Below are 26789 nucleotides of genomic sequence, written 5' to 3'. Positions count from 1 at the left end.
ATATAGGGTGGTTGATGAAAATTTCAACAACTTCGCACAGATCTAGCTGTCAAATTTCTAATGACAGAAAGCTCAAAGTTAATTTATTTGACAGATGTCTTACAAGCGGACGAAGGCATTTTAATTTTTGTGTTGTAAGAAAGAAGTTGTATGTGATGAAGTTTAAACGTGATAGTGTGATTGCTTTATATATGGCTGGAAAAACACAAGTGGCTATCGTTCGAGCCCTCCATCACCTTAATGTGAACAAATCATTTGTATCTCGTACTATAGCTCGATACCGTGATGCTGGTAGCGTCGCCTGACGCCCAGAAAGTGGACAAAAAAACAATAACAATGATACGAATCAGAAATGATTCGTAAAATGAAAAAGCGACGCCAAAGGCTGAAGGTTGTGGGTTATCGAATTTCGTTTTTTCTGATGACTCACCATTCATAACTGAACAGAGAGGTCAGAGAGGTCAGCTGAAAACTTAAACATAAGAATAGTCACCAGAAAGCAGGCGCCACCGATGGTAACGGCCGATGATCACTCTTTGTCCGTGATCATCGACCGTGATCACTCCTGGCCGGGATCATCGACCGTGGGGTAAAAATAAACGGCTAAGTCTATCGGGAAATTATTTTAGAGGGAGCACTTAAGCACTGGGCCTATAAGCATTTTGGTCGCAGACGTTGGACATTCCAACAGGACTCAGCACCTTCGCACAAAGCACACGTCAATCAAGAATGGTTAAAAAAATACACGTTAGATTTGATACATGTTGTAATACTTATATACTAATTTAATTCTACTGTATACCAATATACAACTTGGTATATAAGACTGTAAAAACTTTTATAACTTTCTTCTGAAATTTATTGTACTTCGTTCAAAGTTGTATATATCGCACACCCTCTTCAAGAGAGGCACAACTCGAAATTCGCCAATGTTTAGAAAACAAAAAAAATATTTTGCAACGTAGTGTCATTCCTAACAAAGAAGAGACAACTGTTTTTTCGACAATTTGCAATAATAAAAACAAAGTGGAATTTTGCATGTTGGTAGACAGGTAAATTATAAGCAAGATCCATATAATATGTCTTCAATAACTGGTTTGTTATTGAATCTGAATCGATACTTGAATCGATTCAGTATTGCTTCTGATTAGGAACCCGGCACTTGAACCAATTCCTATATGTGAATTTGGTGCTTGAACCAACTTCCGTATGTTCAAATAATATTCGTAACCAACTAGGCACTTTAACCTATTTACTTTTAAGTTTTAATAAGCACTTGAACCAATTAAACTCAATGAATTCTGGAATAGAATTGTTTTTTATTATTAAAATTTTAGGCTTTTATACAGATTTGGCAAGGTGTAGATACATACAATTCCTACGATAATGCCCTATACCTTAAGCTGCATTAAAGTAGCGATTAGATATCGCTCAGCTTAGTCGTGGGAACGATCACAGTTCTCATTGAAATTGTATGCCTTTTACGAATAACAAGTGAGGAATATTACTTGTGTAATTTCCTTAGCAACCCGGTATATGCTTATAAACTTATTTTCTTTCAGCCTTGAACTAAGTTCATATACCAGCTTGCTTTACAAACGTAATTATTATTTTAACAATTATAATACTGACCTTGCACAAACGATTCATTCCTCGTAATGTTCTGTAGTAATAATATTGTTCATGACAATTGCATGACTTATCTGTAGTCTCATATGACGAGCAAAGTGTGATAAATGTTGATATCTTAACCCACCGTTCAAGGCTAAGACATCAAGTCACGTGATACATATTCTCATGCAGTTGTTCATACTGCAACGCCGGTTTTCTAAATCGTTTGTAAATTACCTCGATCGACAAATTTTCGTTAATCGCTGGTATCCACGAAGGCTTGTTTGCATTTGAAAGTATATTAATTCTTATTTTTCCAATATTTCGAGATTATTTCTATTCGAAAATAATACTTTGTTATTGGATATAAATTCTTTATTAAACTTAATCATTTAATGCAGAGTACGTTTGTTTTAATTTTAATAAATATTTATTCGTTAATCGATGACAAATAAATACGTCCGAAATTATATACGATACCTGAAGAGGTTTTCTGCAGACAAAATGAATTTTCGTAGAATATGGCTTTTCCTTCTTTTAACACAATAGAATTTGGGACATATTTTCTTTGTTTTTATTGTCAATTTTTCAATTGATGATGCAATAATCACACACAATCCACAAGCTCCATTTTGCCATTGACACGTATCCTAATCTGACATTAAGAGCTTACTGTGAACAGCTATGGTTGCAAAGCGCTCGAGAACCGTTGCGTTCGAACTCCTGTTGTAATTGTTGTTGGGTTACCATTAAGTTGAAGACTTATGTCTTGAACTCAATGTCCAAATGGGTTTAATGCTGCTGTTCTTCTTCTTTTTATTTGGTATTACAGTCCAATGTAATGAGATTTTATAAGAAAACTTTGTATTCTAAGGTTAATAGCTTAAAAATTAATTTGCATTTTTTTGCTTTGATGTCCTTCGTCGTGTTGATTCTTTTTCTAACTGAATTCTTATATAGGCAACATTATCCGCTTGGGGTTTTGGAATGCTATTTAGTGTGACAATTGGCGAAGCACCTCCTTTATTTGTTCATTTATTTGGATACGCCATCGGGTTAACCAGTCTTCCAGTAAAAGTAAGTGATTTTCAAGTTGCCTTGTAGTTTGTAAAACTTTTATTATGAGTACAAACAATAGCTCAGTCATCGGCGAAAATTGAAGTGATAAGGCGATTACTTATAAGAATATGGAGTTGACGGAGATAAATGATTTATGCATTACACTTAAATATATATTTACTGAGGAAGGACTGCAACCTCATCACATATATTTTTTCAAATAGCTTAGAGAAATAAGGTAGGTGGTTAATAGTTATGTGGAAAGTAATTATTATATGGTCTTTTTCTTTTTAATGGATTTTTAAGATCAAAAATTTTTTCCAATCGATTGAGTTATAATTAGAACTAATAATGACATTAAAGAATCTGGTACTACAAATTATTGACAATGATGGTAGTTGCTCCATCATTTTTGTGTGATTTCGTTTAAGTACACTCTTTTGTTATAGAGTTTATTTTCAATTTTCAAGTGCACTGAGAAGACCATTGGTTCCAATAAAATGAAAATTTTAATAGTCATTTTTGGGTAGAAAAAATCGATTTAGGTGTTGGAAGAAAATATTGATTGTTTCTTCATAGCAAAGTGCCCAATTATTCCTTACTAGTGTTTCAAGACTTTTTACAGTTCTACAGGCTTTTCTGCAGTTAGTAAAGTCGTCTTTCAATGTTGCATCCATAAAAATCTTTCTTCATATCATAAATATGTTCTGAAGCGAAGTCCACATCAGTGATTTTAAATATAGGTAAGTGCTATTCGCCTTTTATAACAGCTTTTTCAGTCTTTTCTTCAAAACCACGGAGTTAAACATGTCTTCTATATGCAGAATTCATTCTATCTTAATTAGATTAGTATATATTTGTAAGCAAATGCTAATATTCAAATATTCCAATGACTGCAGACAAAAAATATTAGGTCTAAAATTAACGTTTAGTAATACAATGCCAGTTAAGATATCCTCCGATATCTAATAGCCTTTTGAGCCTACTGACTTATGGCTCCGGCATATTGACGTTGCGAGACTTCACATGGATCTGGGTTAGGCTGAAATCCGCCGTATTTTTGCCGCCAAATAATACAATCCTGTTATCTTTCTATGAACTTGCTTTACACGTTACCTTGACTTACTACTAGAACCATAACAAACAAAATACATTTTACTTACATTAAAATAAGTCTACCTATAAGTAAGTCTGCAGATAATAAATTCCTATCATCAATACAGTACCTTTATTAAAAAACAGTACGGAGATGTCAATTTATAAGCAGTGAAGAAGTGATGCTTTTTATAAAATGTGCAACAGCGCAATGGCTTTAAATCTACTATATAGTAAAAAAATAATAGAAAATCGTATTCTTAAATTCACCAAGCATAAAGTTGAATGAGTTATTTGGAAGGGCCTCTATTAAAAAACAAGTCTATGATATGAGCTATATATGTGCAGAGCTGCGGTATGGTTTATATATTTAAATAATTGACAACACATCAATTATATTAGCTATTAATTTTAGACATTTTTTATCTTATCTTATATCTTATTATTGAAAAATAACAGGATATTTTTCTTCCATACTGGATTCTGGTTAAAGAACACAAAATATCCCATATGAAAGAAGCCATACAATGATAAAGATAAAGTCATGCTTGCACCAATGATACACTGTCAACTAAACTACAAAAGCATTTTGTATGGAGAATCAAAATGACTTATTGGTCTTTCTCACAACAAAAGTTAAATCAATAATTTTATGCAGTGGAACAAGGTTAAACAAAGGTCCGCTGAAGTGAAATGTACTATACACATTAAAGTTTGTGGTAGAGATTACGAAAAGCAGGCCTACAGGTATATTAGGTCAGATGTCATCATAAAAAGCTACATATCTTGAGAAAATGAACTGACAAGAGAGGGTGCCTCAAGCTCACGATATACCATGAAATCATCCTTACAGTGGGTTTGCTGAAAGGTCATTGTCGGTAAGGAAACCATACTAATAGATTGACTTTGCCTTTCAAAAATACTTACCAGCTATGAGAAAAACTGTCCAGCACATGCCAACGAAGATTAAATTTTTCAGTCAGATGTACGAGCATTCTTTAAATAGAATTTAAAATTTAAGTCAAAGGGCTCAAATAGCTTAAAATGTTCAGTTTTTATATGCTAACACAATAAGGCAGTAGGCTTAATATCCGATCATATCCCATAAAAATTAAATAAACACAGGCTAACTCATATAAGGACCATAAGGTGTTTCGAACGCCTCAAAAAAATTGTTCCCATAAAGACTAATATCTGACGCTGATGTGAAATGGATGAAATGAGACATCTGAACATGTGCTTTGTGATGCAGTAATCAACATGCAAAATAGCATAATTATTTGTTAAGTGGAATATAAATTATATTTCGTAATTCATAAGCACAGAGAATAGTGCGTAGGCATAAATTAGAACAAGAGCAAAAAACATGTTCCTGTTTTTTATTTTTGGATTAATCAATTTTTGAAATACCTAAGTATTTGGTACCTATATGTACATTTGACATATTTCAATAAAATATGAATATGGAAAAATCATTAAAATTTGAACTTAGATAACTAAAATATTATATATCATTGTATTAAATTGTATTTTAAGTACAGTTTGTACAGTTTGAGTTTTAGAAGAAATATTGTTCCTTGCCTTCTTGATCATCTATGTCAATGATAGCGCAATTAAACTATCTTAATCAGGGTGCACAATAATCGCTACACAATATGTAATATGTAATAGCACGTCTAAAATTTATCTTAAAATATATTTTTACTACAACCAATTTTATTCATCATTTTTATAAGACTTTTTAAAAGTAATGGAATTACTGTTGCAAATTTAATTTATTTAAATTCTACATATACCACACTATTTTTATATTTCCAATGTAATTCTTTAAAAATATATGTAACTTTATTTATACAATATTTGCAAAGTAGCCTCTACCTTAGCAAAAATATATTGTGTAACAAATATGTTTTGTAATAAATAATTAAAAATGAAAGATATCTTCAAAAACACGCATGAAATTTGTAAAAACAATATTTCATTTTAAGCATCCGCTTCAGTAGAATTGACATCATCCAACAAACTTGTAAACTTTTGTAACATTACTTTATCTTTGGGTCTAAATTTTTTGCGACGATTTCGTAAGTTACCACTGCTATTTGAATAAGATACTGTTTTTTTAACTTCCGGTGAGAATGATTGATCTTGAAAGGATAATAAGCTATCATCCTCATTCTTTTTATTTTCCACTTTATTAAATTCATCCTGTATAACATAGTTCCCTTCAAAAAAATAAAAAAAATTTTATTGTCTATAAATCCATGAAAAAACAAGTTTAATTTACCAGGAGTGCCAAATAAATTGCAATTTTGCATTTTAGATTTCCGAGAAATTTTCTTATAATTGCTAGTTAAATCGTTTTTGCTAATAGTTGGTGCTTGTGTTGACAAATCTTTGGAAGTTTTCATTTCTACATCATTAATTGTCTCGTATATTTCATTTGATGTTCTGTCAATTTCTTCCTGAAGATTTTGTTCTACATTACTCTCAGTGTCTGAATTATCCACAGTTTCTTTGCTGTTTTTTATAACGAATTTATCACAATCAATATTTTTTGTCTAAATGTGTATAAAAACAAATGTATTTTAATATGCAATTGAAATTAAAATAAACATACTTGTTCAACTGGCGAGCTTTTTAATATAATTTCTGGACCACCTCCATATATACTATGCAAAAATCTCCATAACGGTTCACTTATTTGAGCATAATCAGAGCCTGGCCGGACATTGCGAATGGGTGAAGTAGAACGCGATGTATCAGAAATTGATACAATATTAGAATTTATGATAGGACCTGGCGTTTTATGCGTTAGCCCACGCGAAAAGTGTTGCCATTTACGAAGCCAAGGCATTGATATTGCATATATTGCATTTTCACCAAAATTCTTATCAAATTCTTTGTACTTTGTAAAAACTAGTAGCTCATAATTTTGACGACGTTCCAAAGCTTCTATAGCTCGTTTGCACACCTCACACTCAAAAATCATATTAATTACTGGACCACCACCAAATATACTATATAAATAGTCCCACAGAGGTTGAGAAACTGGGACAGCAATTTGATTCAATAAAACAAATTTTGAATAAATAAGACCACCATGAGGGCACAGCATATCCCAATTGTTAATTGGACCTGGCTCAGCAAACGTTTGAAATCTGATCAACCATTCACGTGCTATATAAAAACGGATATCAGCTGAAAGGTCTGGATTAGTATCAGATAGTTCAATTGCTCTTTCTCTTATTATCTTTATATGAGGATTGTATTTACGATAAAATAAAACATATGCTTGACAATTTTGTACATAATTAGCAGGAACTTCTATAACATTATGATCGTCATATTCGTACCATCGATCTGTTAAAACATTACGCGCAAAACAGGTATAATGTCCACTTCCTACTGTACCATGGTGGCAAATGACTGACGATAAGTTATAGAGGGAAATTTGTGAGGAACAATTTTTATGAAGGAATGGTCTCATGTCAAGCTCCTCCAGCGGAAAAATTACATTAGATGAAATCTTAGAACTATATAACAAGTCATGTCGAAAACGTTTAAGATGTATACAAAGGACTTCTGGCAGCTCAATAATCTGAGAGTATTTAATTCCAGTGCGCAATTTATTACATTTTTCACAGCTTTAAAAAATATTTTATTTTTATTCATTTATAATAATACATTTTTAGTCTTAACATACCTGTACATATTGTCACCTTTTAATTCATCGGCACTAAAAAAACTCGCCATACAGTCATGTAAATTTACTGATGGACCCCAAATCCACGATCGTATTATTTTCCATATCCATGACAGCCATCCATTGTTAGTAGTTGATGCTGTTGAATCTAAAGAATTAATGCTCTGGGCACTAACACTATGAGTTTGGTGTAGCATATTTAGATGATCTCTATTAGGTATAGGCAGCGATAGGTCTTGGAACGTTTCTTCTCTTGTCGATATTCGATCGCAAGTAAGGCATTGTACAGAAGAAAGTAATTTCCCATCAAATAAGTCTGTAATTATTGATCTATGGGTGGAATGGGACTGCGAACCATTTATACATTTTAAGTTAGAATTAGTTTTCTTGTATGGTATTCGCCTCCGCAAGTTATTTGCACATGATTTTAAATCAAGTAATATATTATCGGAAACACTGCTTTCACATGTTTCATAATCAGTTTCAGACATAGAATGTTCGCAGCTTGAACTAGATACCGATGATAAACAATCTTCCGAATCAGAATTGAGTTGATTTTTATCAGTGTCATCACTTTTGAAATAAACATGTTGCAAATATGGACTTTGACCTTTTAATTCTTCATGTAATTGATTCATAAAGCAACGTAAAAATTCTTGTGTGTCGTGTTGTTGAAATCCATGGAACATAGGTTGCACACTACGTATACCGCGCAAAATATCTCTTGGCGTAATAAAGTCTATATAATATAAATAATTAAATTTTTTACAGGCATATAAAACATTTCATTACCTTTTTCATCTCTCTTACGCCATATATCTTGCATCAGCTTCTGGTAACTTTTAGCAAGTCCTACTTTATTTCTAGAAGGATCCAATTCAATCGATCCTTCACCTAATTCACTACAACTAAGAAAGTAATTTGTCATTGGTTGCACATTACTCAAAGCTTGCAAAGCAGAATTCATATAACAAGTATTAGCAATATTTTGTAACCCGACAAGGCCCATCGCTTGTACAGGTGTATCCTCGTTTTCCTGGGAAAACTCTAATGTTGGCATGGCTTCATCGAATTGAATATTATGATTTAACTTCTCTTCGAATATTATTTCACGTTCACACATGTAGCACCACGTACGCTGTGATGAAAGGTTTAAATGTAAGCAATGTTTATTATTTACCTTAAAATGTTCGGTACTGTGATCGTTTGCTCTCTCAGAGCAACCAATCCGCAGACAGTTGCTTTGCAAACAAATCCAAAGATTGGGACCCGAGTAATCACAAGTAGAGCAACATAATGTCTGTCGAAACCAATAAATTCATAAGTAATTTCTTAAAATTGAGCACTTAATAAAAAATTAACCTTATTAAAATTGTTTACGTCTATTTTAGGAACAATTGCATTATTTGCATGTGGACATTGTAAACTTAAACCAGAACCAAGTAGCATTTTTAATATTCAAGATCAAAATTTATCCAATGTCACTTAAAAGCAATATTCAAACTTTTCATTTTTAATTTTATCATAGTAAAATGAAAATCAAAAAATTATTTGAGTTGTCAGACAAAGTAATAACCTGTTTACACTTAACTCTATGAATAATGCTGGACAAACAAGGCTGTTACTTGCAACAGTAACGGTTTCCTCGTTTGTCGATTATGTTGTTTAACGATTTTTTCCTTCAAACATTGGTGTACAGCGCCTTTGTCAACTTGTCATGTTTGTGGTAGAATAATGGACTTGTCGGTATGATTAAAAGCGTCTACTAAAACGGTTTGATTAAAATTAAAATGAAAGCAAGGACTTCTGCTGAAGTTGTTGGGATGATTTAACTTCTTGGAAGATCTTTTCTTTCAGAAATAGGTAAAAATAAGTGCAGTTCAAATGAAAAAACTTTACTGCCTTATTAACAACACCAGATAATACATCAGGTTCCGGTATAATTTATTTTATTAAAAAATACTTATTTGTTTCTAAACACAAGTTTTTTGTATTCCTTATTCTATTTATATATGTCCAGCCTTATAGTACCTTCACTGCAATGATGTTTTTCAGTATTTCTAGATATCAATATGTATTGATTGTTTTCCTAATTGGTATGGTAGTGGCACCGATGGTTGATTCAAAAGTATCGATGCATCATTGCTGATTAATCCGTCTGTGAACTTGACAAATGTATCAAGTATTGATAATTAATCAAAATATTTATCATGCAAAATATTTATCTGCTGTTCCGTGTAAAACGTAAACAATTTCAAAGTTCAACTGCATAGTGCTTTTCGCCACACTGTGATCAAAAGTGTTATTAAACAAGTTTATATATAAAACTTGCAGTGTATCAATGAGCTCAAAAGTAGAAGAGTGTACTAGCGTACTTACAATCCCCTTATTGGATCAACTATAGGCGTTTTGGTGGCTCGTAGGTGTGGCAAAAAATGCATGGTGGCCTATAATCGTCAAGTGTTATGTTTTGGCAAATAGTAAATCTTGCATATGTGCACATAATGTAAGCACATTATATTTTGTATAAAAATAAATAATTAATAGGGGTGTAGTGGTTTTTTATGTTGGGTTTTATTTCGAATTGAACACTCCGTATTGGTAATGGATAAGTTTATTTATTTCTTATACTTAGTTATTATAAAATATTCTTAAAGTTAAGATTTGTGTTTTTACGTTTTATTCACGTGCTGCTTTGTCTTTTTCCAAACTACTACTGGCGGGAACTGCGGCTATTGTTGTCTCCTTTGTGCCTTGTTGACAGTTCTTTTATTTATATTTTTTGGTGCTGCCACAGGGGTATTCAGGATGTCTGTGCATCGTTGGATGTGCATCACTGCAAACTCAAATAATCGTGAACACACTTTGTGCATATTAGTCTTGAAAGTATTTAGAACAGCTGATTTCTCTTTACGTATTTATTTGCTTGTAAAATATAACTTATATTCGATATGCATAGTTTCAACAAATGCCAAGAACAAGTGAAAAGCAGAATACATTGACATTGTCCGACATTGTTGGACGTACAGTAAATAAAAATCAAACAATTTCACAAAATCAATAAATTACAAAATAACAAATTTTTTCTTTTTTACCAATTTACAAATTCATTAAATTTTTTAATTTTGTTTCAATTTTTGCTTATACAAGAATTTTGACATATGATTGTAATATTCTTTGGAATTTCCAGTGAAGGTTCTCACACTTTTTTCTTTACTGGCTGAAGTATGGTGAATAGGTGAAAGTGAGTATACACCTAATGGCCTAGATAGAAAAAACAGTGTTACTGTTTTGCGTACATTTCGACCAGTATAGGACAGTAACTTGCTGTTTTTTGCCATACCTGCGAGCCACCGAAGGCGTCTTATGTCATATTTTATATAGAGTTCAAGCAAAAATTCTAAACATCGCAACGATTATAATTTAAAATATAGAAAAACTAGCAATGACAGGATTATTTTTTTATGTGCGTCCCGTCTATACAATATTTTTTTTTGTATGTAATTATATTTATAACATAGAATATATAACATAATAATAATTGGCCTTTTCTTTTATAAATATGTCGCAAAAGAACAAATAAAACAAGCACTTATGTGTTCGGCTTATATATGGAAAACACATGTGATTTCAGCTGCATATTAACAGGGACCGTAACAGTTATCATAAAAAAAATAAAAATCATCTTATAACTGTTATCATATGCATTTTAAAATAAAACTCAAAAAATAATAATTAAATTTGATTTTTATTATATTCATCAAAAATAATAATTATTATATGCCTTTTATTTTTTTCGCGCAGAAATAACTCTTAAAATTTGCTTCTTATTTTAAAACGCACAAATAACTGGTATACTTGCGTTATATAATATAAAAAAACAAAAAACTGAACTAAATCTTTACCTGCACCAACCTTTTTCAAACAATTTTTCTTTTGAATTGCAAAAACAACTACCTTGTATGAAAATTGCATTTTATACTCTTGCTTTTTATATTATATAACGCAAGTATACCAGTTATTTGTGCGTTTTAAAATAAGAAGCAAATTTTAAGAGTTATTTCTGCGCGAAAAAAATAAAAGGCATATAATAATTATTATTTTTGATGAATATAATAAAAATCAAATTTAATTATTATTTTTTGAGTTTTATTTTAAAAAGCTCATATATAAAAAGCATGCATAATATTAAGGATAAAAGTTATTAGAATGATAACTCTTTACTTAAATAAGAGTTTAGACAACTTTTTGTTGCTGCTTTTTTTCATAAAAAATTTTAAAATAACTGTTATTTTCGGTCCCTGCATATTAATTAAGCAATTTCAAAAAGGTTGAGCTAAATAAACCAGCAGTGTTGTTGTTTCATATGTTATTTTAAAAGTAAGCAGTTGTTCTTTTGTAATATGCTTACAAAAGAAAAGGCCTAATATAATATTATATTATAGTTATTACATTACATATACTACATTATATATATGTATGTATATATATATTATATAATTATTTAAAATGCAAAAAATATAAATATTATCTAAATCCTTTAGAAATACTAATAAACATGATTAATACACATACAATAAAAATGAATCTTATAAGCAAACACTTAACTATATATGTTACTACTATTACTACTACTATTGTCCACCTCCCCTTATGAGTCATAAGGCCTCATCAATTCTTTCAAATCTGAATCTATTTGGTGCTTCTCTATAGATGACGTTCCATATATATAAGGCTTTAGCTACTTCATTTTCGATTGTCCTTCTCCACATTTTCACTGGAGCAGCAGATCTTCTGCTAAGCGTATACTATAACTATCTCCACTTTCTCATTTTTATCTCATTTTGTGACTTTCTCATTTTTATCTATATACTACTCTGTTATTTATTCCATTTCTCTATATTGATTTTCAATTTTTATTGCTCGAACCGCAATTCAAGCGCGTGTAACTTACTGACTATAAGTTTCTCTCTCTTAACATAGTTGGTCTCTGTTATCTGAATCTACTACATATATTACTTGATTTGAAGGCTGTAGTAGAAATGCAACGCAGAAAAACGCAGAAAAAGCCACTATTTATACATATAAAGCAAAAAAACATAAAAACACATTCAATACGAGTTCAATCCGATCACTTTGCAAACAAGTAATTGCAATGAAATTGTTCAACATTTGAATTAGTATATATAAGATTTTCCCTAATAGAACCAACCATATAAAAACATAACTCGAATGAAAACGAAGAGGAACCCTCGGATAAGGACACCATATACTGATTGAGTTTGCGTAAACACTCTTAAACGTTTTAAAGAACACGATTTAAGAATACATACCTAGAATGTCCGAACTAATTACAAAGAAACTGGTCATTGTTCTTTAAAAATACAAGGCTGACATTGACGCACTCAAGGAGCGTGGGATAAAACGATATAATGTGTATCGTACGAGTTGGGGAGCTTGAATAGTTGTCAGAAGGCTTTAATAATACTCTATGAAAGTCCTCTGTAGAAGGTATAGCCTAAGACGAGAATATATCAGAACCTAGTAACCAGAAAAATAGTAAGAAATTTACCTTGTGATAAAATAAGAAGGGTTTTAAAAAATCCCGCGCTTATCCAATCGGTAAATTTTTTATTTTCACGCTGGCAACACTATTATACACATACTGTCAAAGTTTAACGCATATCGTACGATTAGTTTTTGTTTGGCGTCTGTACAAAGAAGGCGATTTTTAGCTGAATTTCATTCAAAAAAAGCGTCGTTGTGATGTGGCCAAAGAGATGATTTTCAACGCTAGTTGAAAATGTGGGGTAACCCCACATTCATCGCACGCATCATAACTGGTGATGAGACATGGGTCTATGAATTTGATATTTCGATTTGACCACCAAACAACAATCGACTATTCGAAGGTGAACTGAAACCGCAAAGAGAACACCAAAGCCGGTCCAAAATAAAAGTTATGCTGACTCTTTTCTTCGATATTCGTGGTGTGGTGCACTATGAATTCCTTCCGGATGATCAAACGGTCAATAAGAAGTATTATTTTGCCGTTATGCGTCCTTTGCGTGAGGCCATTCGCAAAAAGAGGCCAGATTTATTTATGGAAGGAAAACTCATGGATTTTACATCACGATAACGCATCGGATCACACAGCGTTGGTTGTGTCGCAGTTTTTAGCCAAAAACTCCCACAACATCGGAATCGAGTTAAAACACAACTTTTCTTGCAAAAACCTTGGCTGTGGCTAAACTATCCCAGCTCTACATATTCCCACCAAAAAGGGTTCATTACATTACAATGCCACTACACGCAAAATTCCTAAAATGTGTTATATTTCACAGTTTTCGTATTGTGTTCTGTCAACTCAAGTTGTTTAGTTAATCTGTTAGAAACTTAAAGCATACTTTTTAACTATTTATACTATTTATTCATTAACTATTTAACTATTCTTTGAGAATTGCATATTATGCTTTCTGTACTATATTTAGAGATCCAGGACTTTTTTTCACTTCAACACCTACAGCCATACAAAATTTTCATAAAAAGCTTTTTCGGTTTTTAAAATAATTTTGTAATACTACATATATTTATTTATAATACATATATTTGTCACATATATAAAAATAATTATAATAATAAATAGAGGTGATAATAATTACTAATCATGTTTTTTAAATCTTGATGTGTACTGTCAGCAAATGCGGCCCCCACTTCAAAAATATAAAATAATATAAATAAAACTGGTATGTTCGTTTCAATTCCTTAAGGTGGCAACTACCACCTGCAACTTCTCTTTACGCTCTGTAAAGAGATACAAATATTTTTTGGACGCGTTCGGCATCATTGACGTTTGTACGACCATATTCAAAGTTAGCAAACTACTTCTCTACCATTTGCCTCGAGTCCAGGTAGTACCGTAATGCTGAGTAGGTCCACCTAAGGTAAATTAGCTGGTTAGTACGTTTTTGCCAAATTAGACCAACCTAGATATCTGACAACATGGTTTGTCAGCTCAAGGAATTTTTATTAATTGCCAGTTTAACTGTAGCAAGTGGAAAGCCTATATCTAAAAAGTGAATGTCAGGGAGAAGAGAGCCTGTCTTGGCTAACTTGTCTGCCCTGCAATTCGCCGAGATGTCCCTATGTTCCGAAATCCAAATGCTTAGCTAAGTTATTGGGGGAAGCGCGGCAATTACGGGAAATTATTAATGTGGCTGAAATGCCTACCAGTGATTTAATAGCAGCTTGGCTATCCTACAAATTGGAAATAGTAACATCCAGAATTTTGTGCATTCGACTAGACTCGGAAGAAGCCTCTATGTTACCACAAATATTTTTATTCCCTTTGTTTCTTTTTATAGTGCCCACTTTCATGTAGCTTTGGCGCAATTGAAAAGTTTTCTGAATGTGGTACGAAATTCTGCAATAGTAACGTTTCACTATGAAAGTCTGGATTTGTCACCAAATTCGGAGAGCTTGCAGGTCACATTTGGGGCATATCTGAGTGCTGACGTAAGTAGGTCGACAATATGGGAAGAGTTGAGAATAGTGAATTAGCCAATTGTAAGGAAAATTGACTAGTGCTGACGTAAGTAGGTCGACAATATGGGAAGAGTTGAGAATAGTGAATTAGCCAATTGTAAGGAAAATTGACCATTCAAAACGTTTTCTATAGATTGGCTTGGATAATCTGTTCTTATCAGAGTTCACCGCCAGATCAAGATCGAAAATTATATACCTGTTGTCCGAAAAGTAAGAATCTTTTGATACGGACCAGTTTGTGAGAATGTTTGAGGAGTGTTCGCCAATGAAAATATTGTCGAGAAATTCCCTTCTATTTGAGGTCATGAAATTTGGTTCACTACCCATAATAGCAAACACTAGATTACCTGTAACAATAAAATCATAACGACACTCACTCTGCACACTGGTATCGATGCTCATGATGTGTGTTGGCGTCAGCTCTAATGATGTCGGGATGCTTTTGTTATTTGCTTCTAATATCAGAAGCTTAAGGGAGTCCTCTGCTGGTGTGGCACCGACCAGCTGTATCAGATCAGTAGCCCATTAATTTTCCATTTATCTCTTTTTTTTTTAAACAAAGAACTTAAAGTTTTGAATCAAAACAATTGGATCATTTCACATTTGAAGATAACTTTTGTAAATCAAGTTCATAAATACATAGTTATGTAATAAGCACTCCGTGTCAAGTTTAGTTTACAACCGGAGACAATATTAATAGTCGAGAGTATAAGTATGTATTCCAAACAAAGCATTCCAAACAAAAACTGTATTTTTAAATCACTTTATTTAAAGATTAAAATGAAGAATATTTGAAAAATGATTCATTATAGCCATTCTGAATTGGAAATATAACCATCTAAAGCTGCTTAGCAGCTTTCGCCACCAGTTTTAAGCAGCGCAGTCGGCAAACCATCGGCATTTGTAGTTTTGTTATTTTTAAGCCTCAATATAGATGTTCTAATTTCATTATGATCAGGAGATGCGGCGATTATTTCATCGTCATCGATTGAGAATTCGAGTAGATTCAAGAAGTGATCCCTCCAAATATTAAGCATGCTTTGCTGAACTCGACCAGTTCAAAATTTTGAGCCTACGCTCGTTCATAAAATTATATATGGACTAATAAACTAACGTGTAATTTGTAAAAATTACGGAAGACAGGTATTTAGCAGTTAGTATTACTAATTGATGGCATCGAACATTTCCTGTGAATAACACTGTGTCCATTAATAGACTAGTGTGTCCTGCTCAATCCATAATTACTGAGGGATTCCTTTCACTTTTACTGTATTCAGAAAAATATTAATCGTTTCAACATAGATATTTGACCACTCTGAACCTTTGATCAATGTTTATGGAATATTCTTCTTCTATATTATGTTTGACCAGATCATGATCCCAGAATATGTGGGTATGTTTCTGTATCTTTCATAAATAGTCTGCATTCATCGGCTTTTAACCTTTTTTATGCTTATTTAGAAGGCAGTAACTAGTTATCTCTTTAATCATTGTTTTTAAATCTGATTTGTTAAGATTTAAAAAACATTTGTTCTTATTCTCTTAGTAGTTTGGAAACCGTAAGCCTTCCTAGTTAAAAATCCCGAAGCAAATGTATCCATATTGGCGAATATTCGGTTCTCTAAATTGAAGATTCCCGAGCCCGTTTCTTGTTCAGTTTTGAAGTCATCTGCATATCACACAATTCTGCCAGTAGTGGTTCTAACTCTGTTAGTTTCCTAATTTCCTGTCAAATTGTTGATCATATGTTTTTAGTTGATATAATCTAAAGGCATCTCATAGTCGCCAGTTTCTTTTACTTTGGGTAAGAAAAATTTAATTCTAATAATTTGTTTTAATATGAATATTAAGTCCATTGCTGTACAATAATTTTTTCACCTGTAGACCGCTATGATAAAATTTATATATGCTAATGGATGCTGCAATCAGTAGCGAGGCGTCAGCTTTTTGGCAAGGTGTTCACAATTTGATCAAAACAGAATTCCAACTATAACGTATTTCCCCTACTTCTAAGTTTTGTCCTTTCCACAAGCAAATAGCGTACAAGACCAATAAAACAATTTATTTAAATGTTCGCAGCCTGTGATCCACTGGTTTTTATTTACCATAAAGCTGTAACTGTAGGAAAACGACGACTTACCATAGATTTCGACATTTTTACAACAGGTATCAAATTCTTCATATCTGGAGTTGGTTTATTCGTTTTATGAATTAAAATCTTTTTTTCAGAAGATCGTTTAAAAAAAGACATTAAATCAAATCTTTAATCACACATTTATCCATTTCTAAATATTATTTTTCACTTCAAATTTCTTTAATCTCTTTCTTTACTTTTACCATTTGCTAGTATAAAATTGCAATAATGACTTTGTTTTGATTTATTTCCAACCTCTATATAAGAGTAAGAAACTCTCATGCATTCATTTACTCTTTTACTTTGTATTTACAATGCCCGGTTCAGTTTTTATACTGAACCATTTCCCCATATAAAACAGCAACCGTGACTTTGATTGTATTTGCACGCTTTGTATAAACTTTTGGTTCAGTTTAGTGGAATGATCCTCTCGTCAAATGTAAAGCGATTTTCGCTCAGTCATTTCTTTTCTCTTTTGTATTTACTTTGCATAACATTGGAAGTGCACTTTTGTTATTAAACTGCTTGCACGCATTAATTTAAGAGTTAAGATTATTTTACGTACATATATTTGTTTGTATATTTAGTGTTGTGTATTCAATATTGAACATAGTCCTAATGTGAATGTTATTTCATTTGCATGCTTTGTAAGCAACGCGGTGCAGTTTTTATTCTGCACCTTAGTATATTTCAAGAGGAATGTGTTTTCTCTTTTATTAATTATAAGCAATGTTGGATGTATCTAACATATGTATGTGTGATTTTGTTTGTTTGTACGTTTTGTTTTTATGTTAATCTGTTTGGAAAAGCTATTATAAAAAATGTTAAGTAGCAATATAGCGAGATTATTTACCTAATAAAAAAAAATCTGAAAAGGAAGCTTTGTTAAGGTGTTCAGTGAACACTCTGAACCATTCGACGCCTCGCCTCTGGCTGCAATATACCTATAAGATATTCAGTGGCGTTGTTGAGGTTGTTCTTAAGCATACAGTTTTGTATATATTTGATAATCTCTCTTACTTTTCAAGTTTTTTTAAGTTTCTAAAGTTTTCGACCAACATACTATTGCCGGTAGACAATTGTCTCTCTCAGCGACCGAATTCTACAGTCGTTTTTAATGTGTTTATTTATTAAATGAAAAAAAGATATTAAAATTAAATAAATGCAAAATGCAAGAGAATTATTTCACATTTTTGAGATTAATATTTCCCTTCAATCAATGGTATTTTCTATTTTGTGGTAGATATTGATTCATATTTTTATTGTATGGCACGTATGATATATAATATAATTTCCAAAAACAATAATGTATTTTATATAGTAATTCAAGTATAAATATATTGCAAAGAATTGAAAAATTGATCGTTTGTTCACTTTCTACTGTATATTGTAAAAGTTTTTTCATTGACGATGTTATGAATAAGAAAAATGTGATGTAACAGAAACGGATATTCAAGCAATTAAATTACTTGAATTTATGCAAGTAATCATATAAATTTCACATTTTTTTACATATACATACACACATTTTCTTTTATTCATACATATTTCTTTTATATTTAATTTTTTTATATTTTTTTCCCTTCCTTTTGTAAGTTTCTAACTAAAACTGGAGTACAAAGTCTAAAAATTCCACTCCGCTGAGGTTAGCCCCGACGAAGGAGAGGCTTCCCTTCCCCACCCAACCAGCGTAAACGCCACCGCACCGTCGCTCCAAAAAAGCCGACCAAAACTCGGCTAAGGAACGCATTAGGCTGGATGAAGCTAAAGTTGCTGAACTAGCCAAAAATAACAAAGACCTGAGGGCAGACAGCTCCACGCCCTCATTGCTGAGTTGTCTTCGGTACAGGGAATACTCATTTCCTAACCACACACCCTAACTGCGGCTTCGCTTCCCACCTGCAGTCTTTAACTGCTCCATTAACGCACCCAAACATCCCCTGGCTAGTGGAATGAAAGTTTTGAGGTGGACGAGGAATTGAGACCTAAATGGGACTTGGTTATGATGCGATGTGCTAACGTCAAAGAGCTTGGCGCCACCTTTAAGTCCGCCCTCCTTGCCAAAATAAAGGATTCTTTTTATAGCATTTATACTCTCCTTAAACTAGCTAGTTTCAGTGACTCTCCGCAAGTTGACTAAATTCCACCCCTTTTACCAAAACACCACATTCCATTAAAATTGTCCGTGTTTTCTGGCTTGATAAAAATAGGTTGCTAAATATTAAGTCTATCTGGTTTCTTTCCGCCCTTGATTACTGGAATGAGGTTGTATCCGCTGCATGTGGTTGCAATCTTCCATATTTATTCCCAAGAGGTTATTCCTAAAATTTATATATACATCTTAACATGAATATAAGCAAAGGGCGAAGGACCTAGCTGTCCAGTTGTTTATTTTAAGTTTAGTTTAAAATAATCTTAATGTTAACTCACAAATAAGTAAATACTTACTCTTAGTATTCATTGGTATTTTTTTGCTCTTACATTTGCTTACACTTACATAATGCAGCATTATTTCTGTTTTCAGAGTAATTTTTATAGTTACATTGGATATCACTCGCAATATCAAGACTGCTTAATTGTTTTTGATATGTAAATCGAAAGGCTAATCGATTCTGAGATTTCTTTTTTTCGGTTTATTTTTCGTTTCACTGTTATTACGATTTATAATAATGATATCTACTTTTTTATTTTCTGAGCATCTTCCTCCCGCATCTAAGCAAGGTGAAATTTTAAATTTTTTATTCTACGATTATTTGTTTGTTGATTTTTAAAATTTCACAATATAACACAAATAATACATTCATTATTTAATTTTAAGAGGCATTGTTTTATTTAATGTTTTAAATCACTATAATCCACCTTAGTCATTGATAATTTAACATCGGATACGTACACTTTCCAGCAGTTAAGAGCAGTGTCGCGACGAGATACGATGGGTTGATGTATTCATAAATTTAACAGGGAACTTTTTTTTATAACATTACTTATTAACCACAACCACTCAATGGGCTTGATCAGTTCTTCATCGTTTTCTGCGGTTAATTGCAGAACAACTGAGCGTTGTCACTCATGCCAATTTTCATATCCACAAATTTGCTGATGGCTAACAGCAGCAACTATAACAGTCGTGCCAAGGCCCTTTGATATTTCAAAGTTAAGATAAGGTAAATAATAATAATCCTATTAATTTATATAAAATAAAAACAAATATATATTCTATTATCTTCAAGAAAAAAATTGTCCTATATCATGAAGTTTTATTTATGTATTGATTTATATCCTATGTGTTATAACAATGTAACGAAATTGGATTGAAGCTATAATATTGAACTATGATCTATAATTATGTTTTAAAATACAAATTTTAAAATTTTAATTATTAATCATTTAAAAGCAAATATTATATAATTTTTTATTAAAAAAAATTAACTACCGGAAAGTATTTTCCAAGTCGACGGATTTTTTTAATTGTGAAAAAACATTTTGATCCTGTAGATTGTATTGCTCTTACTAAGCTGTTATCTTCAAGAATTATATCAATCTCCTCCATTGATTTGAAACTATTTGAATTGCAAATAGGTTTGGTGCGTTTTAAGTGAATAGCTGTTTCAACGACATTTATATTATATTTTAAGTAGCTACATTCTTTTAAGATAACCTGAGATTCTTCTTCATATTCTTCCTTCGTTTCAGCTACAGACATCGAATTTAAGTTGAATAAAGAATTTCTTCTGTCGACTTGCGTTTCAGTAGCCAGATGCCGATGGCGCATTTCAAATTCTTGAGCTTCAGTAATTCGATCAAGTGAATGACTTTCACGGATTCTTCGCCTTCTTAAAAATGAATTTGAAAAAGAATGTTGCTTTGCATCTTTCTGTTTTTGATTTTTTTGCGTATTTGTGGATTTGCGTGTTTCTTCCGATTTATTCTAAATACAAAAAACTAATTTATTAAAAACTAATTTATATTGAAAAAAAATTTTTACAAAACTAAAGTTTTTCACATGCAAGTAATCTTGGTATCGATATTTGATAAAATTTATTTCTAATTATAAATATTTTCTGAATTTGTAAACCATCGCACTATGAAAAATTTGATCAAAATATAGTGGTTAAAAACCCAATTTAACTTCATGTTGTTGTTATTTGATGAACAATATATTACAGCTTATAAAAGTGTGTTTTTTTTCTAAATAAAAATAAATAATTTAGAATTAATATTTGTAATCGTCAACTAAGTGAAATGTTTCATAGGATGTACCTAATACTCCTACAAATATTTCTAATAATACTCTTTTGTCTAGTTGGTCTCCCACAAAGGCCTGAACGGAATAGTTTAAAGGAGGACTGTAACTGAAGTTTCAACACAACATTGCAAAGAGTTATTAGTTAATGCTGCAGCAATTTCGGGGCGTAATCAAGATCCAACCGATTTATCCATTGCTGTGAATGAAAATATTTTAAGTTGAACTAACCTTCCGAGTTAAGAAGAAGGCTGTGCTTTGAAGACTCAAAACAACCAGTGAAGTTAACAGGAAATAAAACTTTTGCTTTTCTTTTGGAGTATGTCTTCTCAAGGATATAAACATCATATTCGAAGACTTTAACTCAAAAGTTGGTAATAAAGAACCATATGAGTTAAGTTTGAAGTGTAGTAAGCAAAATATTAGATTAAATCAGTTATACCAAAAATAAAAATAAAATAAAATAATAGTATACAGCACATTAACAAAAGATTTAATAAAACTAAAATATTTAAAAGACATATGCTGTAGCGCAGGCTCCGTTGAAGTGTTTGTAGCAACATTGAGAACTAAGCTAAGCTAATTTCATATAAATTAAAAATTCTTTGGAAATCCTATTGAGCGATATTCCTATTGATGGAACAAAACAACCAAAATTACAAGAAATTACTTTAACTGAAGTAGGTACCACCACCCAGACATGAAGGGATAAATGGGTAAATAATAAAAAATTATTAAATAATGGATGGAATAACACATCGAAATCCAGTTGACTATAAAAGACAATAAAATGAAATGTACAAAAATATAGAAAATTCAGAAATGAACAATTAAGGAAATAAAACGAAGAGGTTGAAGGATAAGAATGAATTCTCAACAATTTTAATTTCACTGAGGAGGTGAAGAAAGAAAGATTAGCCTTTAAAAAGTTATTTTTGTTCAACAGAAAACGAAAGCTGTGATATTCTTTTTTTATTTTATATAAAAAAGACGGTACTGGAATTCGTCGTAGTTAAATAGAAAAATGAAATGGGAATCGTTAAAACATCGAAAATTATACCAAACTTACATCAATAATTACATTAATAATTTAGCCGTCAAAGTACTAATAAAATTAATTCAATCTGGATGTCAGACTTGAATTGTTAGTATACACAACAATCCATAACAAATCCAGGAATCACAATATCAGTATTTCGAATACATATGTTCTAGTAACAAAGAGGAAGTAATGAAAAAAGCAGTTAATTGCACTTTATGTCAACTGAGACAAAATAATCTACACTTTGGGAAAAGCTCTTTTATTGATAGGGAAAACATTTCCGGCTATTTAACTAACGTGTAAAAAATTATCAGAAATTTTCAATAGATATTTACAAATAGATTTTGAATTTTAAAAATAAAAGAAATTTATTACACACAATTGTTCTGAAATGCAATATATAATTCAAGATGTTCTAAATAGAATCTTCTTAAATATCTTAGAAAATTTTAACAATTATGATTTGCAATTAAGGAATCTTTTTAGCCTTGAAAGATGAGAAATAAAAATGAGATAATAAAGATGAGATAAAATTAATTAAATTTATAATATTTAATTAAAACTCTCTGGTCAAATATCTATCTATTAAATAACCGAAAAAATTGCTAATGAATTTATTTTGAAGCGTGTTGGAGAAAATACTATCAGATGATTGTATAGCAGCCATTTAGATAAATACAAAATCATTTGACAAATATAATGGAATCAACAATCAATGAACTTGCAGTTGTCATAAATGTCATTTTGCATAATATGATTGGCAGGAATGAGTTTATAGCGAAGAAACTAACACAGGATTTTATTTTCTATATATAAATTAAATCGTTATATAAATTTTTCAGTTTGGAGACCCGTAGCAAATAAGATACTTTCTACAATTTGGATATAATTAATACTACCTCTTTTGCATGTGTTTTATTGCTCGATTTGTCCGGATTAGCAGATTGATTGTGTGAGCCAGAAGAAGAAAAAGTTTGATCTTGCGAATCACTTGAATCATCGTGAGAGTCCCTTCTATGCATTTTCAATCTTGTTGGAGTATCACCAACAAATTTATGCATTTTCTTCTTACTTCGAGCTTTGGTATCGTCATCTGAAGCCTCAGAACTACTACATGAAGGAGTTCTAATTTTATTAAGTTTAGCACGACGTTGCGTCAAAACAGGATTTTTAGTATTCGCAGTTATTGGTTTTATTTTAGATATATCTAAATCTTGAAATCCTTTTAATGCATCATGCACTGTTATTTGTGATGCATCAGCACTTGTCAATGATTTTTTTTGTGTCGCAAAATGTTGGGTATTAGAATCAATATTATGCTTGTTAATTTTATTAAATTTTTGGGCCGTTAAGCCTTCAGGTGCAGCAATTTTAGGGCATGATTTCAGTGGTGCTACGATGGTTGCATGCTGAGTTGATATTTCGTGAACTGATTGATTCAAACGGCCATCTGATATTGATTCTTTGCGAACATTAGCAATTTTAAGAACATTTGTTTCACCTTGTTCTAGCATGGGTTCCTCTTCATCTTCTTCTCGAACAATACTACATTTTCGACTTCTTTTGTCCTATAAAAATAAAAACATTATACAAATAATTACTTTAAAAGAATTGTAATAATAAAAAATGATAATACCGTATTATTTTCGTTTGAATACTGTTCAGTACTGCACACTTTAATACTAATAGGAACCAAAACATTGTTGTCCGGTGCTTTCATCTTTTTATCTTGCTTTCTTCCCAAATTGTTGCAGTTGTGCCTGATAATGAGGATTTTATATCAATTAATTCAAAGTACCAATAAATAAAAATTTAAGTAGACACAATTTATACGATGAGATAGAGGTGTGCCTATTTTCGAGACTTGCAAATATTGAGAAATATTATAATAAATATACCATACACAATAAGCGTATAAATGTCACATTTGAATTTATATTTTACATATATGCAAACGCAACATAATGTTTTATGTATCTAATCTAAACGGAACTAGTTTTTGTAATGAAAAGTATAGATAACGATTTCTAGCATTTATATATATGAAATATATTTTAATATATAACCGTACTTCAGTGCTCCATTATTGCTCAAAAAAGTATCAAGATTAGTTTTCAAGTTAAGTTCTTCACGTTGCCTTCGTAGTCTTATTTCAGCCAATAAAAAATATGTTGCTGTTATATGGTTGTAAAGATTTTTATCTAGTGATCTTTCAATAAAAAAAAAAAACAAATTATTTTGGCTAAAAACTCGAGTCAGTTAACTTACTGCATAATATCTTCTTTGGACGCAATATTGCCACCAATCATTTTTTGTAAAATAAATGCATGATCCTCTTCGCTAATTTCTTGACGACTTATCAATGGTAAATATTCAGAAGCATCGCAGTGTAAGTCATCTTTTAACCAAGAATCAGCCGCGATTTCTTCCAGGCTTGCACGCTTTTTGGGATCTCGAACTAACATAGATGCAATTAAATTGCGACAACTTGGAGTTACTTGAGGCGGCACTGTATATTTACAGTCCATTATCATTGTAAGAGTTTCTGAATCGTTTGCCTTTTCAAAAGGGGGTTGTCCACAAACGAGCATATATAAAATAACTCCCAAAGACCATATATCTGGAACATATGATATGAATCGATCATGTTAAAACACTTCAATACTTACCAACTGCAGGTGCGTCATAAGAATCTCCAAGTAATATTTCTGGTGCAGAGTAAGCTAAACTTCCGCAAAAAGTTTCAAGCTTCTGTCCAGGTGAAAACTTATTGCTAAACCCAAAATCTGTAAGTTTCACTACTCCAAGTTTCTCAAAGAACACTACATTTTCTGGTTTTAAATCCCTGTTAGGTTTTAAATTTTTTTCATTAAAATTAATTATACATTAATTAAAACACCTGAATATTTAAAATATTTAAAAAGATCTTGCAAATATTATATCTTTAATTTACATAGAATTTTAAAAATTTGAAATTAAAAAATTTTTAACTATGCATAAAAAACGAATAATCCTTAGTTAAATATACATTACTTTAGATTTTATAGTAATGATTACACACACTAATCATTAATAATTCACATTTATGCAAAAATAAACCAATATCATGTATTAATGTTAAAAGAAAAATAATATTAATTTTAAAATTTTATTAACATGCCTGTGAACTACATGCAATTGATGGCAATATGTAATTGCCCGTAAAATTTGTCGAAAGTACTTCTTAGCGAGATCCTCGCTAAGACCACGTTCATGTCTCATAATGTAGTCGTATAAATCACCACCGTCACCAAGTTCTAAAATCAAATACAACTTTGTTTGAGTATCGATTACTTCATATAGTCGCACTACATTTGGATGCTGCACTAGTTTCATACATCTGTAAATTGATTTTCGATGTATATTGCCATAGAACCTGCACAAATGAACTCACCTAACTTCTTGAAATAAATGGGATTTTGAAACTTCATCTAGCTTGGTTTTATCAACCACCTTTACCGCTACCTTAGCACCAGTGAAAACATGTCGGGCTAGTTTAACCACTGCGAAATGCCCGGAGCCCAGTGTTTCTAAAAGATCGTATAATCCAGCTATTTTACCACCATACTGGTTATTGCTTGCAATTGTATGTGATATAGAAGCTGCGGCTTCCATTTTTGCGCCGCGTACGTTAACACAAAAAACGTACTATGGAATATTAACACAAAATATTTAAGAATATACGTTATGTCGTATAATCTATTAATTAATCAAAGCTAACATGGAATATAAACCAATTATTTACAAATAAATATCTTATAATATTTTATCAGTAAAATCTAAGTTATAATAAGAACTTTATATTCAATTAATACACAATATTAATTCAACAATTATAAAATATCGCCACAGAATATTGCTATGAGAATACATAGCATTTTACTGAAAAACTGTATTCTTTTTTCTCGCTTCTCTTTGATTGCATATAAACTATGACAGATTGCTACTAAACCAAGGAATATTAAAAATAGACATCAAGTTCATAAACATGGAATTTACAGCTGCAATAGATCGGAAGCTTATTATAGCCATAATGTACGCATATGCTTATTAAGCTATATTGATATATATTTCTGTAAATATATACATGTTCACCTACTGAAACATTAACCCATTTCGTAACTCCGTGTGGCTAACTATGAAAATTATTTAAAAATATATAAAAGTAATTAATTCAATGTTTTTTATTTTTGTTAATTAGTTTAATATCTTAATAATATAAAAACACAGATTTCGAATAGTTTTCATCTGTTCATGAGTTTACCTGTACAGTTATGTTTACAAAAACATAACTGTACATCTGTATGATTGCTCTTAA

The 26789-nt window shown here is 31.3% G+C and overlaps 2 protein-coding genes across 4 annotated transcripts; both read right to left on the bottom strand.

Annotated features, from left to right (window-relative positions):
- Positions 1-5679: 5679 nt before the first annotated feature.
- LOC119679190 (ubiquitin carboxyl-terminal hydrolase 20-like) lies at positions 5680-9014 on the bottom strand. 3 transcript variants are annotated; one of them, XM_038091396.1, is made up of 6 exons: positions 8831-9014; positions 8261-8768; positions 7469-8207; positions 6383-7409; positions 6050-6323; positions 5680-5987 (listed from the first exon to the last, which is right to left on the bottom strand). In XM_038091396.1, the coding sequence occupies exons 1-6, from the start codon at positions 8915-8917 to the stop codon at positions 5749-5751; spliced, it is 2874 nt and encodes a 957-aa protein (XP_037947324.1). In that variant the 5' UTR covers positions 8918-9014; the 3' UTR covers positions 5680-5748. The 3 variants fall into 3 exon arrangements, with proteins under 3 accessions (XP_037947324.1, XP_037947325.1, XP_037947326.1); XM_038091397.1 differs by having other exon boundaries at positions 8261-8606; positions 8849-9014; XM_038091398.1 differs by lacking the exon at positions 8831-9014 and having other exon boundaries at positions 8261-8376; positions 8649-8735.
- Positions 9015-20359: 11345 nt separating this feature from the next.
- On the bottom strand, positions 20360-26358 carry LOC119679292 (SNF-related serine/threonine-protein kinase-like). Its single transcript, XM_038091558.1, has 8 exons — positions 25866-26358; positions 25593-25811; positions 25102-25277; positions 24701-25052; positions 24504-24641; positions 24069-24192; positions 23332-24000; positions 20360-21075 (listed from the first exon to the last, which is right to left on the bottom strand). Exons 1-8 carry the CDS (start codon positions 26084-26086, stop codon positions 20563-20565), a joined length of 2412 nt encoding a protein of 803 aa, XP_037947486.1. The 5' UTR covers positions 26087-26358; the 3' UTR covers positions 20360-20562.
- Between the last annotated feature and the right edge of the window lie 431 nt (positions 26359-26789).

The sequence above is a fragment of the Teleopsis dalmanni genome, chromosome 2 (genome assembly GCF_002237135.1).
Source record: "Teleopsis dalmanni isolate 2A chromosome 2, ASM223713v2, whole genome shotgun sequence".
NCBI classification, from domain to species: Eukaryota; Metazoa; Arthropoda; class Insecta; order Diptera; family Diopsidae; genus Teleopsis; species Teleopsis dalmanni.
The sequence above is the reverse complement of the archived record's forward strand: the minus strand, read 5'-3'. Positions and strand labels throughout refer to the sequence as shown.

What these genes read in the sequence shown, in the direction of transcription:
- LOC119679190 (XM_038091396.1), bottom strand. Translation starts at nt 8,917, where the DNA reads ATGCTACTTGGTTCTGGTTTAAGTTTACAATGTCCACATGCAAATAAT. An exon ending in ACGTAAACAATTTTAATAAG is followed by an intron (nt 8,769 to 8,830) that starts GTTAATTTTTTA and finishes TGGTTTCGACAG; the next exon opens with ACATTATGTTGCTCTACTTG. An exon ending in AAAGCTCGCCAGTTGAACAA is followed by an intron (nt 6,324 to 6,382) that starts GTATGTTTATTT and finishes ATACACATTTAG; the next exon opens with ACAAAAAATATTGATTGTGA.
- LOC119679292 (XM_038091558.1), bottom strand. Translation starts at nt 26,086, where the DNA reads ATGGAAGCCGCAGCTTCTATATCACATACAATTGCAAGCAATAACCAG. An exon ending in CAATTGCATGTAGTTCACAG is followed by an intron (nt 25,278 to 25,592) that starts GCATGTTAATAA and finishes AAAACCTAACAG; the next exon opens with GGATTTAAAACCAGAAAATG. An exon ending in TTATGACGCACCTGCAGTTG is followed by an intron (nt 25,053 to 25,101) that starts GTAAGTATTGAA and finishes CATATGTTCCAG; the next exon opens with ATATATGGTCTTTGGGAGTT.